Source organism: Chelonoidis abingdonii, chromosome 1 (assembly GCF_003597395.2).
Source record: "Chelonoidis abingdonii isolate Lonesome George chromosome 1, CheloAbing_2.0, whole genome shotgun sequence".
Taxonomy (NCBI): domain Eukaryota; kingdom Metazoa; phylum Chordata; order Testudines; family Testudinidae; genus Chelonoidis; species Chelonoidis abingdonii.
In genome coordinates this window covers 139,426,118-139,443,055 of record NC_133769.1, presented here as the reverse complement: position 1 = coordinate 139,443,055, position 16,938 = coordinate 139,426,118, and the positions used below count along the sequence as shown (strand labels likewise).

Here is a 16,938-nt window from a genome sequence, read left to right as displayed (position 1 = left end):
ATGGGCTTCAGGCTATCTGGCCTACCACAGGTCACAATAGTAAGAGGTCAGCCAACCTCTTTCATGACACAGAGTAGGAGCAGAACCACCTTTTCACTGTGCACTGAGAGTAGCTGATCAGAAAAAGGAGAAATCTAGTCAAGTTTGTGGTTTGGGATCATCATGCCTCACTGCTACTGTAATAATTGAACAGCACTGCTAATCTCATATAAAAACTCAGACGTTAGAAAAAAGGAGGCAGGAAATATTCTTTTTTTACTTTTCTCCTTCTTTCTCATTCCTTCTCTGTCTTTTCTCCTTATTGCCAGCTGTACACAGCCCTGGAGTCTGCTCCTGTGCATCTATAATGCAGAAGTACCTAATTCTCTTAGCTCACCAGTTTTACACAGGTGTAACTTCATTGATTTCAGTGGAGCTACACCTGTGTATGTCAGAGGAGAATAAAACATGTAGGGTGATTTGCGGAGGTGGGTGGTGGTGTGTATGTTTTCAGCAATCAGTCATGCCACCATGCTAGTTATGTTTATTGTTATGAGATTATTAAGGGTTTCTAGATAATGCTTAAACCCTTTTGTTGTGCTGACTACAGTAATAATACTTAGTGCTTATATAGCACTTATCAGTAGATCTCAAAACACTTTATAAAGGAGATCATTATCATCATCATCCCCATTTTATGTGGGGAAACTGAGGCAGAGACTGAGAAAGTGACTTGCCCAAGGTCACCCAGCAGGCCGTTGCAAATTCACATTGGTAACTAGGAGACCCAGAGGTCCTGATCCAAAGTCCCTGGAGGTCATTTGGAGTCTTTCCACTGTCATCAAAGGACTGTGGATCAGAGCCACAGTGAGTTACTGAATGTTGCTAATTAACAAGAGAGGGAATATACAACATGAAAAAGCAAGGACAATGCATCACAGCCTTTTTTCATTTATTTAATCAATTATTATGATTATTTATTTGTGTCAGAACAGTGCCTAGAGACCTTGCTTGAGATTAGGGCCAATTGTGATAAGCACTCTACATATTTTAAGAGTCAGTCTTTGCCTCATAGAATGTACAGGCTCCATAGCCATAACAGATAAAGGGTCGGGTACAGGGAATTTTATCCCTACTTTATAGCTGGGAAAAGTGAAGCACAAAGAGACTAAATCACTTGCCCAAGATCATATGGTAAATCTGTGGCAGAGCTGGGAACTGACCCAAAATCCTTCCCGTCCCAGCCTAGTGCCTTAACATGAGACTATTTGTCGTTTAATTTGAATAAAGCTTCATAGTACAGTAAATATTCTACAGTACATTTGGTGAAAACAATGACGTCTCAGTAATATAAAACCTTAATAGAATATCTGCTATTAAATGTTTGGTTAGAGGTGGAGCAAGGCCAACAATTTTTGTACAGATTATGAAGTGTGTGACTTAGCAAGACTCAGATAAGCATGGTTCTACTGTCTCATGCTTCATAAAGATGACTCCAAATTTTGCACCAAGGTCAAGAACAGTACTGAATTCCCAGCACATAGCATTACAAACTGTCTGCCAGTGGCTTAGGGTTAGAGCCATTCTGTTGCTCATGAACTAGGGTCTCCCACTTGTTAGGATGAATGTAAATGCCAAATCTGACACGTCTGACTCATATATTGTGTTTGCAGGTGTCCACATTTGGCTAAGAACAGCTGACAATGAGAACTCCTCCAACAGCAGTATAAAAAGTGAAAACAAAAGAGAGGAAGATTTGACTTCCAAAATGCAGACTATCTATTCTTGGATTTTCTCAGAATGATAGTAATTTCTCACATTGATTCCTAAATGATGCTCAACTTGATGTCTGCTGAGAGCTGGCATGCAACTTTACAAGCCCAGTATATTGTTCAAACTATACTTTTCATAAAATTGGACCTTGCTTCCAATTTTAGCTTAAAAATAATACTTGAAATGAGATGCAAACATGAAAAGTAGGAAAACTGGCTATTTTATGCATTTCCCACCTTCCTCCATTTTAGAAGAAAAGCATGTGTGTGTTTGGGTGTGCATTTGAGGACCATTTTTATCACTACAATTTTGCAAATACCACATCAGAAGGAAAAAATAAAATGGCAAGAATGGAGTAATGCGGCATCTTGTAAAAATGATTGCAAGACTATAATAGGGTTCAAAAGAGAACTAGATAAATTCATGGAGGATAGGTCCATCAATGGCTCTTAGACAGGATGTGCAGGGATGATGTCCCTAGTGTCTGTTTGCCAGAAGCTGGGAGTGGGCAACAGGGGATGGATCTTGGTGATTACCTGTTCTAGTAATTCCCTCTGGGGCACCTGGCACTGGCCATTGTCAGTAGACAGGATACTGGGCTAGATGAACCTTTGGTCTGACCCAGTATGGCCTTTCTTATCTTCCTTTGTTCTTATGCAACCTAGTTCTCCTGAGTCCCAGTCCAGAGTTCTATCCTTTAGGTCATACTGCCTCCCTTAGCCATGAATCTATGAATAATCATACTCTGGACCTAACCAGATATGATCATGCAATGCTGGTCAAGAGTATACTTAGCACTTTTCGCTGCTATTAGTCCAACATTTTAATGCATCCTCTTTCCTATCCCCACTTCCCTCAGTAAGGGGGTGGGGAGAATAAAACATTTTAAAAATCATCAATCATTATTGCAGACTTGAAATACAATGCAAATGGCTCACCAAGTGTTACAGTCTTTGTTCACTGTCTCTCCTTTAGCATATTCTCTTCCATTGTGGAAACATGGGCACTTCTCAGGAACAAGACATTTGTTTTCATGTCGTACCTAAAAATAAAAGCCGCACACACATTTTATCAGCAGTTTGGCCCCTTAGTATCTGCTAGTATAAATTACCAGCACACTAAAGGAAAACAAACATGAGAAAATGCAAGTACAATAGCAAAGGAGCCAAGACTATCCTGAGCAAAGCCAGAAATGCATGAACTGCAACCTCATCTCCACTCTGGAGGAAAAGATGGAAGGGACAGGACATTGGCTGAAGTTGCTGAGAGGAACCAGGGCAGTAAAATTGAATAGACCACAAGAGAGCTTACTGATGAGAAAGACTAAACATGGGATGGGGTGAAGGAGGATAAAGAAAAAAAAGAATGTGACTACCATGACAAGTAGAGGAGAAGCATTCAGTGAGCTATTCACAAGCACCAGGTATCCCAAACATGACAAGCTAGAAGGTGATTGCACCAGGAAGAAGTCAGAAGTAGAGTTAAGGCTGATTAGCAGTCAAAGGACAAACATTGAAAAGAAACCCACAGAAGAAACAGTATAAGGTGAAACCGACTGTGACTACAAGCAAAGAACATGGCTCAGGCCATTTGTAGCTCTGATAAAGCAAATTGATTAGGATGGTGCCTTGCAGATGCTGGGAGTATTTGCCAGTGCTCTGTCAACTGCAGATTAATGACCCAAGGAACAGTTCTCTTGAGAGGGTATTCCACCCACCAATAGATTTTATGATTGGGAAATGTGTCACTATATTCAGCCTACTTTTTTCCTGTCTTAACATCATCCCATTATTTGTATTTATAGCCCCTCCACTTTTATACAATACTAAGTTCCTTCCTCTTCAAATACACACACATTTGGCCAAACTTTTAATCTCTTTCTTGAGAAATCAGTCCTTCCAGACCCTTCAGCTATTTCTGTTACTTTTCTCTCACCTGCTCACTTTTAACTGTCAAAGTGAAATAATCACTTTTGCGTCCTTCGTATGTCTGAATTGGAAGTGAGACCCATCTAGTCTGACTGCCAGAGTGAGTCAGTAGAATATCTCTGCACGTCCATACAACATCCTAGAACTTGGTATCTGTTCAAAGGGTCGGTACTGGCCCCATCTATTCAATACTAAACACAGGTTCTGAAATTGTGGTCCATGGACCATTAGAAGTCCACAGAGAGCTGGCTGATCACATGGGGTATGTCTACATAACAGTTGAGAAGGCGCTCTCCAGCATTGGTAGACAGACATGCACTAGCAGTATGGCTGGGGCAACACAGGTGACTACTCAGGTTAGCCACCTGAGAAAAATGACTGAAAGACAGAATATTTTCCTGAATATAAGGAAGGCTAAATAAGCCAAATTTTCTCTTTCAGTTTGCAATGGATGGGAATGGCCACATTAGTAACACTCTTAATATAGTATCACCCACACCAGTGGAACAGAAATGATCAATAATATACTTGAGAGTCCTGTCATAAAGTCAGTGCAGCAGAGGGAAAAAGAAGCTGAGATGTGGGCAATAGGGAAGAACATATCCCACATAATGTGGTAGGGTATGAAAAAGTTTGAGAATCCCAACAATAAAAAATAGCATGGTTTGTAAATCAGCGGCTTCAAGTGGTACAGTTCAGTTTATCCTCCCTACAATTTTCCCCAGATATGGTTGAAACACTTTCTGAAAGCTGTTCTCAAGACTAGGTAGTGACCTACTCTCAAACAGTTTTCAAAATCACGTTACTTTTGTAGTGTAGGTTGGCCTAGAATAAGGATTTTTCAATTTTGTTTTGTTCTTTTAAATAGACAATACCTGGCAATTCCGGAGACAGTTACTCACTCAGTAATGCACGTAGCTCATACGCAAGGTTTTATATAGCCTGAATCTGACACACTTCTCGGCGCTTACATTTTGTACAACAACTAACCGGGAATATTAATGCAAAGCATTTTACATTACAGAGAGTCTTTTATCCACATGCAGCCCAAAGTGCTCTATGGCCTTTCAAGGTCACTATTATGTTATGTAAGTCCAAGCCACAGAGCTCAGGTGGGGGCAGAGGTGCACTTCCTTGTGTGACGTCCTAGAGGCATTGCTTCAGACTCAATCTCCATACCTCCAGTAGCGCAGAGGGAGAATAGGCCAGAAGAGATCCCAGTTATACCCTTTGAAAAGGTGCAGCATTTGGTCTCCTTCCCTCATCTCAAAGTGAGCTCCTGGTGGTGCTAGGAGGACCGTGTTTGTGGCCCCACTCTTACCCCTCCACTTCCCAGCTCTTCTGTGAAACTTAGCACCACTGTCAGCACTAGGCTTGAACCTCCTTGGGCACAACAACTGGTTTGTCAGTGGTGAAAAGGTTAATGAAGGGAAGATTGGTGCATCTTCTCCTTGGCCCCTCAGCCCTTCACACACTCATACAGAGCTAGTCATAATCTACCTCTGACAGCACTGACTACATAGATAAGTCTCATTTTGCCCAGCACTAACATGCAGCCATCGCTGGGGAGAAAAGCAGCAGCTATGAAATAATTGTGTAGGCTGTTAAAGTCAAGAAGTGGCGAATTCCTTATCCATTTGAAACCACAGGCAGAGAATGAGGGATTCAGGAATATTAATAATTCTGGCCCCCAAACCACATGATCAGAAGCTCAGTTTTTATGTCCCATCCTGGAGCTGGCAGCCGAGTGCCCCAACACCATGCTGGGTCACAGGTCTGTAATGATTGAAAGAAAAATGCCACATACTGCCTTGTCACCACATCTATCTGTAAATAGTTGAATTTCCCATGGAAGGCTTGCATCCAATAGTTGCTTCTACTGTTTAGCACAGAAGATCTCTCAGCTTAAGGTAGCGTGGGCATGGCTGCGTTGGGAGGTAACCTCAAGAAAGGTCAGAGGACTGTAACGAGAATAGCTGCTGTTCACACCATCTCACATCCTCATTAGCAGTGCTCAGGGAAAGCATGCATAGGATTTATGTGGCTGACTAGTTGATGAAGGTTCCAGCTGTTTGGGGATGTTAGAGAAACACCCACCGTTTGGCCTTGTAATTGCTTACATGTCCCGTTCTCAGTAGAAGATTTCTCAAGGCATTTTTAAAAATTAAAAAGAACATTTTAGTCTTCAAAATGTTAAGTTTCCTCAGTCCTATCAGCCACTTTATTTGTATTTAACTGTGATCTCCTCTGTCCTGCACTTTCCCCTACCCATGGAACCGCAGATTCTCTCTGTCCACCTCTCCATAAGCCCTTGTGCCACAGTGGAAAGGGAGAAAATTGCCTTCAGAGGCCTTGTTTACACCGGGAAAGTGCATTTTGAAATTAACATATACTGAAACAAAATGAAATTTTGTGTTTTTTTCCCACAATTTTGCACACGTACTTACTGATTTCCAATGTTAGGTAGAAAAATATAAAATTATGAGAAAAGTGGGGTTTTCCCTATTCCAATGGGGAAAAAGGGGGAACATAAAAAAGGAGAGAAAGGGAAGGGGGAAACAAAAAATCCAGAAACCCAAAATAGAAAATGAAACGATGTGGTGTGGGAGGAAAGCATAAATAAAACTGAAATTCTTGTTCCCCAAAACCAAAATATTTTAAGTAACAAAAAAAAATTGAGGGTTTTTTTTATTGTCATCTGAAAATTATTTTTTGTTTGTTTTGAATTTTCCAATTGGAAAAAAATTAAAAATGATTTAAATTGACATTTTCACCTGGAAAATTTCAACTTAAATGAAACCACATTTTCTGATAGGACACTTTTTCCACCAAAAAATTTCAAACAGTTCCAATTTATACGATGAATCCTTGTTCATACTGCCCTTTTTTATTATTCAAATATGTTATTCACAACTGTTCAACAAGCAATGTGCATTAACACATTAGAATCTATGGATTGCTCTGTGGATTGTGGTTAATCCAGTTAACATGTTTTTAAATGTGTCTTTGTCTATGCTAAGGGCAACACTGTGTTTATCATCACCTGTTGCAGTAAGCATTTGTTCTTGTGCTGGATCATTGGTCACATAAACCATATGGCATTGTGTTTCTTGACTGGATGCTTTAGGCTTTAAAAGCAAGTGGATTTGCAGTTCCGTTCATGAATTATTTGTAATTAGACAATCAGAATGTTTAATCTATTGTGCAAATAATAAAACGACCTTTTCAAAATGTCCACAAGTGCACTTCGGATGATAATACTTGCGCAAATATTTATTTACACTAGTATTCAAGATACTTTTGCTTCCCACAGACATTCCTGCAAACAACAATTCTTCCTCTGAAGGTTTAAGAATTGAAAGGGTCCTGGAGACCAGCAAAGTGAATTGGCAAGTCTCATTTGCGAAAAATAGTCACAACTACTTTCTTTGTTGCATTTGCTCAGCTCTACTCATCGCTAATCTGGAAAATACCAAGATCATTACATTATTTAATTTCCATCCCTATCTCTGTATCTTTAGGAACACTCTGGGGAGGAGAAACTGGCATCTGATAAAATTACATGGCTAAAAAGGAGCTTTTCACACCTGATTGATATTAAAATCTTGTCGCCTGTGGTGAAGGCTGCTATGGGCAGCAGGTTAATCAGATTGCCAAATGCAGAATCAGGAATGAATCTTCCCCAAGGCTCGTTTGATTGAATCTTTGGGGGCATATTTTGTCTTGCTCTGGAGACTGTTCATTAGCATCAAGTCAGCACATCCCACCCATTTCAGGGGTTCCCCAGCGCCAGTGAATCTCAGACCTTTCCATTTTCTATACCCAGGTTCCCAGAAAGACAAAAAAAAAAAAACCTGAGCCCTGATACTCTCTTTTTATGGCACAGGCTACAATGAAATAAGTATTCCTTCAGATATTAACTTAGTCTGAAGATAAGTTTCCAGAATGGAGGGTCTTGTGAGTTTTCTCACCTGCCAGAATGGAAGTGAGCAAGATAGCAAGCAACTGCTCTGAGACCGAGTTCTACCAGTAGCTTGAACTATACTGCCATCTAGTGGATAAAAGGGGCTATCCCTATTTTACCAGGTTTCAAGGGATGTTCCTAATCCTACAAAGCTGAACTCAGGCGAATCATCCCACCAACTTCAATGGGGCAGTTTGCATCAAATTCCAAGAGCTGCCTCTTTTGATAAGAGTCTTAGGGTATGTCCGCACTATGGAGACTACACCAGCGTAGCTATGTTGGCATAGTCCCATAGCATAGGAGATTTTTCCATTGGTGCAGAAACACCCCTTGCTCAGACAGCTACATCAACAGAAGCACTTCTCCATTGATATAGCTGTGTCTATGCTGGGATTTAGGTCAGCATAGCTACATCTTTCAGGGGTGTGGGTTTTTTTCACACTCCGAATCAACATAGCTGTTCCAATATAACTTTCAAGTATAGACCAAGTCTGAATGATGGATCAAACCAGCTCCGAAAAAATAAGAACTGTGTAGTAGCGCTGGTTAAATAAAGCCACTGTGAATGATATTAGGCCTAGTCTACACTAGACAATTAGGTTGGCTGAACTCTGTTGGGCATGGTATGAAAAATCCACACCCACGTGGCATATTGAAGCCAGTATAGACAGTGCTAGGCTGATGAAAGAATTCTTCCATCAACCTAGCTACTGGCACTTGGGAAGGTGTATTACCTATGCCAATGGGGAAACCATAGGCGCTGGCTTCCTCCAGGCCCAGGAGTTGCTCAACCCCTCGTTCCGCCCCAGCTCCTGCCACCCATCCGTCCCCTTTCCCCAAGCCTCCACCTCATCCTGCCTCTTTCTATCCCTGCTCTGCCCAAGGCTCCAACCCCACTGCACCCCTTCTCCCAAGTCCCCAGCCCCACTTACCTCTTCTCACCCCCACCCTGTCTCTTCCCCACCTCTTCCAGCCCAGTTCCACTCTTTCCTGAGCATGCCCTGTCCTCACTCCTCCTCCTTCCTCCCAGAGCCTCCTGTACGCCACAAAACAGCTGATTGTGGCAGACAGAAAGTGCTGGGAGGGAGTAGGAGAAGTTAAGTAGTGGGGCTGCCAGCCGGTAGGAGGCGCTGGGGGGCTGAGGGGGAAAGCTGGCAGCCAGTGGGTGCTAAGCATCTGCTAATTTTTTTTTGTGAGTGCTCCAGGGCTGGAGCACTCACGGAGTCAGCACCTATGGGGGAAACCCCTCCTGTTGGCGTAGGCAGTGCCTACACTGAGGTGTACACATTTCAAGTGTAGACAAGACCTCAGTGACAAACATTGGCATTTTCCCCCATTGAATAATTATGACTACTTTTTTCATTATATGAATAGCTCTATCCTGGACCTTCACCAATTCCTGGAAGCAAACCCAAATCTCACATCCATTGCGCAGATTGAGCAGATCAAGATAATTCTGATAGACTTTGGCATGGACCCAAACAAACGGAAAATCTTTGGGAGGCTCACTTACTTACATTACTATATACTATGCTAGAAGTTTCCCCCTGCTCCCTTCCCAGCAAGGAAAATGAGTGGAATATTTTCAGCATTTGTAATCTGAAAAGTAGTAACACAGTTTTAATAAAGAGGAAAATGAATTATTCTTGTAGCTGAATAATTTGTCCTTGGAAGTATTGATGTGTAATCTCTCTCAATCACAGTTTTGTATCTGCCACAAAAGAGTGCTGTTGGAATTAGCCCATTGCTAGCATTGCTCACTGCTGACACAAAAGACTGCAGCTGGAAGTATAAGGAGCTTTCCTCATCCTAGCTGCAACTCACAATCTCAGCTGCTGTCAGAAAGCATTGCTATTTTGGAGCAGAATCTTCCTCTACAAATGTCTGATTATCAGCAAATATGGTACCAATCTTCCAAAATAAATAAATAAATAAAGAGAGAAAGAGATCCTGGAAATTACCATCTAATAAGCAATCTAGTTTCTAGTAAGACATTGGAAGAAATACTGAAAGAGAAAAGAACTATACTCACATACAATAGAAAAAGCACCACAGGTCTATAAATCTACATAGTTGCTACAAATGAAGTCAACCACTGTTTTAGATAGAATTCAAAACTAGTGAACTAAGTGAATTCTCGAGGGCTGTTTAAAGAATTTCCACAGCAAAGGTTTTTAAAGGGAAAATTGTTTTTTTGTCAAAATGAACTTTTTTTGTCAAAAGTCTCTTTCTGAGGAAAATTACAATTTTTCATTGAAAATTCAAATGCCCCAAATGGGAACATTTTCTGTTTTCAAGCAAAAACCAAAACATTTTGACCACAAACTGAAATACCGAGAGTGCCACCTCCCCTAACCAAGAAGAGAGGTCTTGATGCATCATGGAAGATGTACTGACTAAGGAGACCAGCCTAAAGAGGAGAATGGGAACATGAGGTAACTGAATTATAACTCCCAGAAGGCACCATTTCAGAATCAAAATATATTGGATTGTGGCCAAAATATGTTGGGTTTTAACTTTTCTTCAAAAACTCAGAAATTTCTGGGGTGGGGGGGCGAAGGAGGAAACCAATTTCTAATTATTGGTTAAAATCTGATACTCTGCACCACATGCTTTAGAATGTCGAAGAAAAGACTGTCTGTGCTTGGAGCAGCATACAAGCAGTGAGACCTCAACAAAGGAGATGCCCTGGGGGCCCAGAGGGAGAGTGTCTTTTTATATATGTATTTACTAACGTTGGATGGGTGACAGAATTTCTACTGATGCAAGTTAGCATTAGTAAAGATGGTGGAAATAGTGACCAAAATTTTAAAAAATAGGTGCCTAAAGCTGGCCTTCTACATTCATATTTAGGAACTTACATCATTGGCCTCATTTTTCCAAAGTGCTCAGCACCCAGCAACTCCTACTGAAATGACTGGGAACTACTGGATACTTATCCTAGCATTTATTTGGGTGCCTACATACTAATTTAAGAGGCTAAATATAATCACTCATTTTATAAAACCTTGACCTTAACTTCTAGTAGTGCACATGCTTTTCTTTATTAACTGAAAGCAATCTCTACACAAGGAAATCTGCACTACTTTGAGCTCAAACTTTAAATAGCTGTAAACAAAAATTAGCACTTGCAGCTTCATAATTAACAAAACAACCTTTCCCTTTGGTTTATGCTAGGTTTGTAGACAGGCACATAAAGGATCTAGTTTAGAAGACAGTATTAGCGGGCCTTGGACTACTGTAAATGCTGTTCCAACCAGAGTCTCTGAGTTTTAAGGGAAGTTAAATCAAGACTCAACAAAACTCCTAGTTTGCCAGCATTTTTTCCCTAAAAGAATTTGTTCAACAATTTTTTTCTGTCATATGTCATAAATTATTCACAGATAAATGTTTTCATTCTCCGATCAGTTCTACTAGGGGGACCGGGCACAGAAGCACCGCCTAGAGCAGCTTTATAAAAGCTACACTCTGAGTTCCAACTGTAACCCACCCACATTGGCCTCTGGGCACTAGCAGCTGTGTGGGTGAGTGAGACCTTAACCACACCTCCTTACCTGGCTAGACAAGCCCCAGTAGGTTGTGAAGCATCCCTACCCCATGCTCTGAGAATGATGGCTGCAGCATTCTCTTGGATTCCATAGGGATTAAGGTCTTAAGGGACCATTAGATCATCTAGTCTGGCCTCCTCTATATCACAGGTTATTCAGTCTCACCCAGATACTCCTATATTGAGTCCACTGATGTAAATTAGGCTAAAGCATATCAGTCCTCAGGACTAAACTGTTGTGTAGCAGGAGAGCCACACAGGCAGAGAGCAGAAGAGACCAAGGTGCCACCAACACCTGAGGCCCCTGCAATGCCAGGGATTTGATTAGTGAGATACACCTAGATGATGTTAGCAAATGATCCATCGCCCACGCTGAATAGAAAGGCAAAAGCCCTAAATCCCTACCAATCTGACCCAAGAGGAGAATTCCATCCTGACCCCAAAACTGGAGCTAAGTTTGACCTTGAGCACAATAAGCAATGCACACTAGCCAGGAATCAAAAGTTATGTCTCCACTTGGAGCTGGGGGTGTGAATCCCAGCTCAGGTAGACATATTCGTCATAGCTGTCATTGTCCTAGAGTGCTAAAAATAGAATGTAGCCAGGGCAGCATGAGCTGTGGGCTGGGCTAGCTGCCCCGAGTCCATGCCTATGGTCTCGGATGGGTGTGTACTTAATATGGCAAGACTATAGTGCTGCTCATATTGCCATGGCTACATTCTATTTTTAGCATGCTAGCACAAAGAGAGCTAGCTTATTTATGTCTCCTCAAGCTGGGAATAACATTCCCAGATCCAAGTCTAAATGTACCCTAAGAAGGAGGATTTTCTATACCGCCTCACATAGTTGTCAACTTCATGGGTGCTCCAGGGCTGGTGCATCCACAGAAAAAAAATAGTGGGTGCTCAGAACCCACCAGTAGGCCCTACTGATCATCTCCTCACCCACCCCCAGTGTCTCCTGCCTCCCGTGGATCAGCTGTTCAGCAGTGTGCAGGAAATGCTGGGGGGAGGAAGAGGAGCTAAGGTGGAGTGTGCTCGGGGGAGGAGGTAGAATGGGGCAGGAAGAGGAGGGACAGGGCAGGAAGAGGTGGGGCAGGGGTGGGGTCTTGGAGAAAGGAGTGGAGTGGGGAGGGGCCAGGAGCAGAGCAGGGGTCGAGCACCCCTGGGGAACTCAGAAAATAGGCACCTCTGCTGCCTCAGAACACTGGTCCACCCTGTCTGGTGTTCCATCTCCAGCTGTGGCCAAACTTGGATGCATCTAAGAAAGGCAGAAGTCACCAGAGCATTAGAGAAAAAAATCCTTCCTGCAGGTGGCCAGCTGAAGCCCTGAAGCATGAGATTTAATCGTAGTCATTGTCTTCATGCATATTCATTCTGGCTGCTTTCTATGAAAGGGTGTTAGGTAGGGAGAAGGGGTTCTCTGTGCATTTTCCCTTCCCAATACACCTGCTCGGGGGCATCAGAATGTGGCTGTTGGCACTCAATTATTATGCTACCTGTTGCAGAATACACTGCAACTAACCACATGGTTTTGAACAGCAGGAAAACTGTGGATGGGAAAGAATGAAAGCAAGAACATCAGGATGATCCACTTTTATTTGTGTGAGTTACTAAACATGGCAGTTCACATTTTGCTTACCATTCCTTTGGGACAGAGGCATCCAGATATGCAGCCATGGCTAGCACACTCTAAGTCATAGTTCTGGCAGGTCTTAGTACACTCTATCCCTTCAGCTCTTGGGTTGTTTGGAGGACAAACAAACTTGTCCATAGGTGCCTTGCATGACAAGCTTCTTTTTACTTGAAGAAAGAAAATGTAAACAATTGTAATTAAGAAGAAAATGTCATTAGGATAGCACCGCTCCTAGGGATCTGTCAGCATTGTGATCAGAAGCTTGGTTTTGTGAAAGGACTAAAGCAGAACACAGGTTCCAAACCTAGTTTCCCACGCCTGTGTGGCTAGAGGGTGACATTTCTAAAAACCCCAGTGAAAGTCAATGGGACAACACAAAAGTTGTACTGCTTTAACTACACCAGTATAGTTAAAGCAGTACAAACCCTTAACATGGGCACAGTTATACTGAGAGAAAGGTGCTTGTACCAAGTATAGGTGATGCCCCTTAAGGAAGGGGAATAAGGTATATCAGTGTAAAGCGCTCAGTATAATTGCATCCTCACTAGGCTGATACAACTATAGGCACGTCAACAGTGTGCACACCATTATGGCAGCGTGCCAAGTACACACAATACACAATCTCCTAGCATGGATATAAATAGCAGTGTATACGATAAGGCTCTGCTTAGATAAGTAAAGACATGCCAGAACCTTGGGGTATGCACCATACACAGCTCTCTACATGCCCAAGCAATGCCTCTCCCATCTACACACTGTTATTTGTAGCAGTGTAGTGTCCTGCTGCCGCCCTGCTGCAGAGCCTATCCCCACTGGAAAGCAAGACTCCAGCAGCAGGTATATGTTCCATCAAGGAAAGCCAATAGGGAAAGTCTCTGGCAGCTCCACATTGCTGGAGCCTTTCCCCACTGTTTTACCACTGACTGGAGTCTTTCACTGCTGTGTGTAACTACCCACACCCTATGTGCTGCCACCAGTGCTGTTCAGCATAGACATAGCCTAGATCAGTAAAAGAAAATCCCCGGTGATACCCTGGCACTCCAATATTCACTACTGTCATGTAATTAGGATATGTTTTGTACAAAGTATGCCTTGTGAGGTATCATTCTAAAAGTCTTGATCTGCTAGTCAGTAATATCTTGTTGAATTGTATGTGTTATTGTCATATGTGAAGTTATGAAGTTTAGCTATGTATATGCTACTGAAACATGTTGGGAGATTGAAAACACCCACAAGCAACCTTATAACAATAAAAAGGCCAAACAAGGTTAATGGCTTATTGAGGAAATACACAAAAGCACACGGATTATCCCAGGAACTGTGTACAATAGAAACCTCTCAGAGATAACACTATATGATGGGAACTGTTTGACCCGGGTCACAGCAAAGAGCCTTCCAGAAATTGGGAAGAAGATATAAAAGGGGGGAAATGACATCATGAGAGTTCCTCATTCTCCCTACAACACCCCTGGAAATACTTGAGGAACAAGGACTGAACTGGGGGAAGTGATGGTCCCAGGCTAGAGGGATTTCTAGCCTGTGTATGAAAACTTGGAAAACCCGAGCTGCAGAGCCTAGGCAGTTTGTACCTAAAGATTCTGCGAGCCTGTTTATCACTCAGGGTGAGAATTTGCTAATTCATATCCTACCTATCTAGTGTGTTAAGCTCAGTTTGCGGTTTTGTTTGTTTACTAAGGTAATCTGCTTTGATCTGTTTGCTATCACTTAAAATCTATCTTTTGTAGTTAATAAACTTGTTTCTGTTTTAACTAAAACCAGTGCATGGAAATCATACTCGGGGTAGAAAGCTGCATATATTCCTCTCCACATTGAGAAAGGGGGTGAATTTCATAAGCTTAAGCTGTGCAGTTCCCTGTGCAGTGCAAGACGGTATAATTTTGGATTTACCCTTCAAAAGGGGCGGGGGGGGGTGCACTTGAGTAACTGAGCAGTTCCTTAGCTGAGTCTTCCCATGCAGAGCTGATCTCATGTGTTCAGCTGCAGCTGTGTCTGTCTCTACCTGTGTGTATGCTGGTGAAAGAGCAAGCTTGGAGAGTTTAGCAACTTGTCACAGTGGCACAGTGTGAGAGGGAGCCCAGGCTGGTGGGTCAGGCGGGCTCAGTTGTACCCCAGGTCCAGGTGGCATCCTGGGGCCGGTGGGGGGAACCTGTCACACATCCCTCTGACCAATATAGTTATAAAGTTACCAGATTTTGGGGGTTTGCATTTTTTGATGGAGAGTCAACATTTTCCAACCAGCTCTTAATATATTTATTTGTATTTATTTCTATTTAAATAATATCTAAACAGATCCTTATCCAAGGCCCTGCATGCCCTAACACACCATTCACAATACTGGTAAAACTCAGCAGCATTGAAGTAATCAGTTCAACTGGAATTCAGCTAACTATCTCTTCATGATCCTGGAAGCATACTTTTGGTCCTTTCCAAACCCCCTCTTAAACAGGTGTCTTTTGCAGCTTGCCCAGAAAGTCACTCAATTTGGACTCTTTCTGACAAGTGTTGGAACAAGTTCCAGAGTCCCAGAGCCTGCACAGAGAACACCTTGCCAGCTGGCACTCCTCTTTTATAACAAGGGGGATCCAGCTCACATGCCCCTGTGGACCACAGGTCTGTTAGCATAGCATGTGGAGAGAGGGGTTCCCTCTTGTAGGCTGGTTCCAGGCCATTCAGGGCTATATAGGTCATAACCAACAGCTTAGACACCCTCAGGAGACCTATGGGCAGCCAGTGCAGTTCCTGGAGTCCTGTGCTCCTAGTGAAATGCCCCACTCAGTGAGCCAGCTGTTGTGTTTTACACCGACTTTGGTCTCCAAATGGTTTTAAGGTGTAGGCCTTGTGGAGTGCATTGTGAAAGTATACTTGTAAGGTTACAAAAGTCTGGATAGCAGAGACAAGGGCCACACCTGAAAGAAAAGATTACAACTTCCTTGCCAAACAAAGAGGATAAAAAGCTGGCTGGATCTCTGCTGTAATGTGATTGTCCAATAGCAACTGGGGGACTAAAATCAACCCTACGTGATCATCACCCTTAATCCCGTTAGCTAAAGGGAAACTGCAGTGGTAGTTGTAATTGCTTTAGGAATCAATCATGAGTGGTGCTCAGCATCCCACTGCAATGCAATGAACACTGTCAGATTCTCCTGAAGATGAGAATGTACCCAATTCTATCCCACAGAAGGCATTGTTTTTATAAACACACTTCCACCCACCCAAGCACTACTGTTGCATCCTTCCCCTCAAACCGTATAGCAAAATACTGCAGAAAAGAACAACAACAAATATAAATTTTTGAAAGAATACTAACTTCTGGCAGATGGCTGATGGTCAAAGAAAACATTTGGCAGGAAGGCACCAGGGGCTCTGTTTGTAGTGCAGTGCATGAAGCCGTTTTCACAATAGCTATGAAAGAAAAACAAACAGTGGCTATATTTAACAAACTGACATTTAATTTTCACTTGCATTATGTTTTTTAAATAGTCTACAAGAAATGCTCAAGAAATGCAAGGCTGTAGCTAGCAATTTGTACACACACTGGGCAATCGTAGTTCCAAACCCAATGTACACCCTTAACCCAGTGGTTCTCAAGCAGGGGTACACATACCCCTGGGGGTATGCAGAGGAGGGTACATCAACTCATCTAGATATTTGCCTAATTGTACAACAGGCTACATATAAAAAGCACTTGCAAAGTCAGTACAAACTAAAATTTCATACGGACAATGACTTGTTTATACTGCTCTATATACTACACATTGACATGTAAGTACAGTAGTTATATTCCAATGGTTTTATTTTATAATTATATGGTAAACATAAGAAAGTAAGTAATTTTTCAGTAATAATGTGCAGTGACACTTTTCTATTTTTATGTCTCATTTTGTAAGCAAGTTGTTTGTAAGTGAAGTAGTTTGTAAGTGAAGCGTACGCATGACAGCTCAGACTCTTGGAAGCAGTACACTAGTCTGGAAAGGTTGAGAGCCACTGCCTTAACCCACCAAGGCAAACTTGCCTTTAAGCACACATTATTATTCATCATTACATTACTCCAGTGTCATACTGATGTAACACAACTGAAATGAATGGAGCTA

At 42.2% G+C, this 16,938-nt stretch overlaps 1 protein-coding gene across 1 annotated transcript in view; it reads right to left on the bottom strand.

Annotated features, from left to right (window-relative positions):
* The window catches only part of VWF (von Willebrand factor), a 239,452-nt gene that overhangs the window by 142,593 nt on the left and 79,921 nt on the right, over window positions 1–16,938 (bottom strand). The window contains exons 17-19 of the mRNA XM_032780579.2: window positions 16,155–16,249; window positions 12,833–12,993; window positions 2,691–2,794 (exon numbers count right to left, since the gene is read on the bottom strand). Coding sequence (XP_032636470.1) covers window positions 2,691–2,794; window positions 12,833–12,993; window positions 16,155–16,249 — 360 coding nt within the window. The remainder of the gene's footprint in view (window positions 1–2,690; window positions 2,795–12,832; window positions 12,994–16,154; window positions 16,250–16,938) is intronic.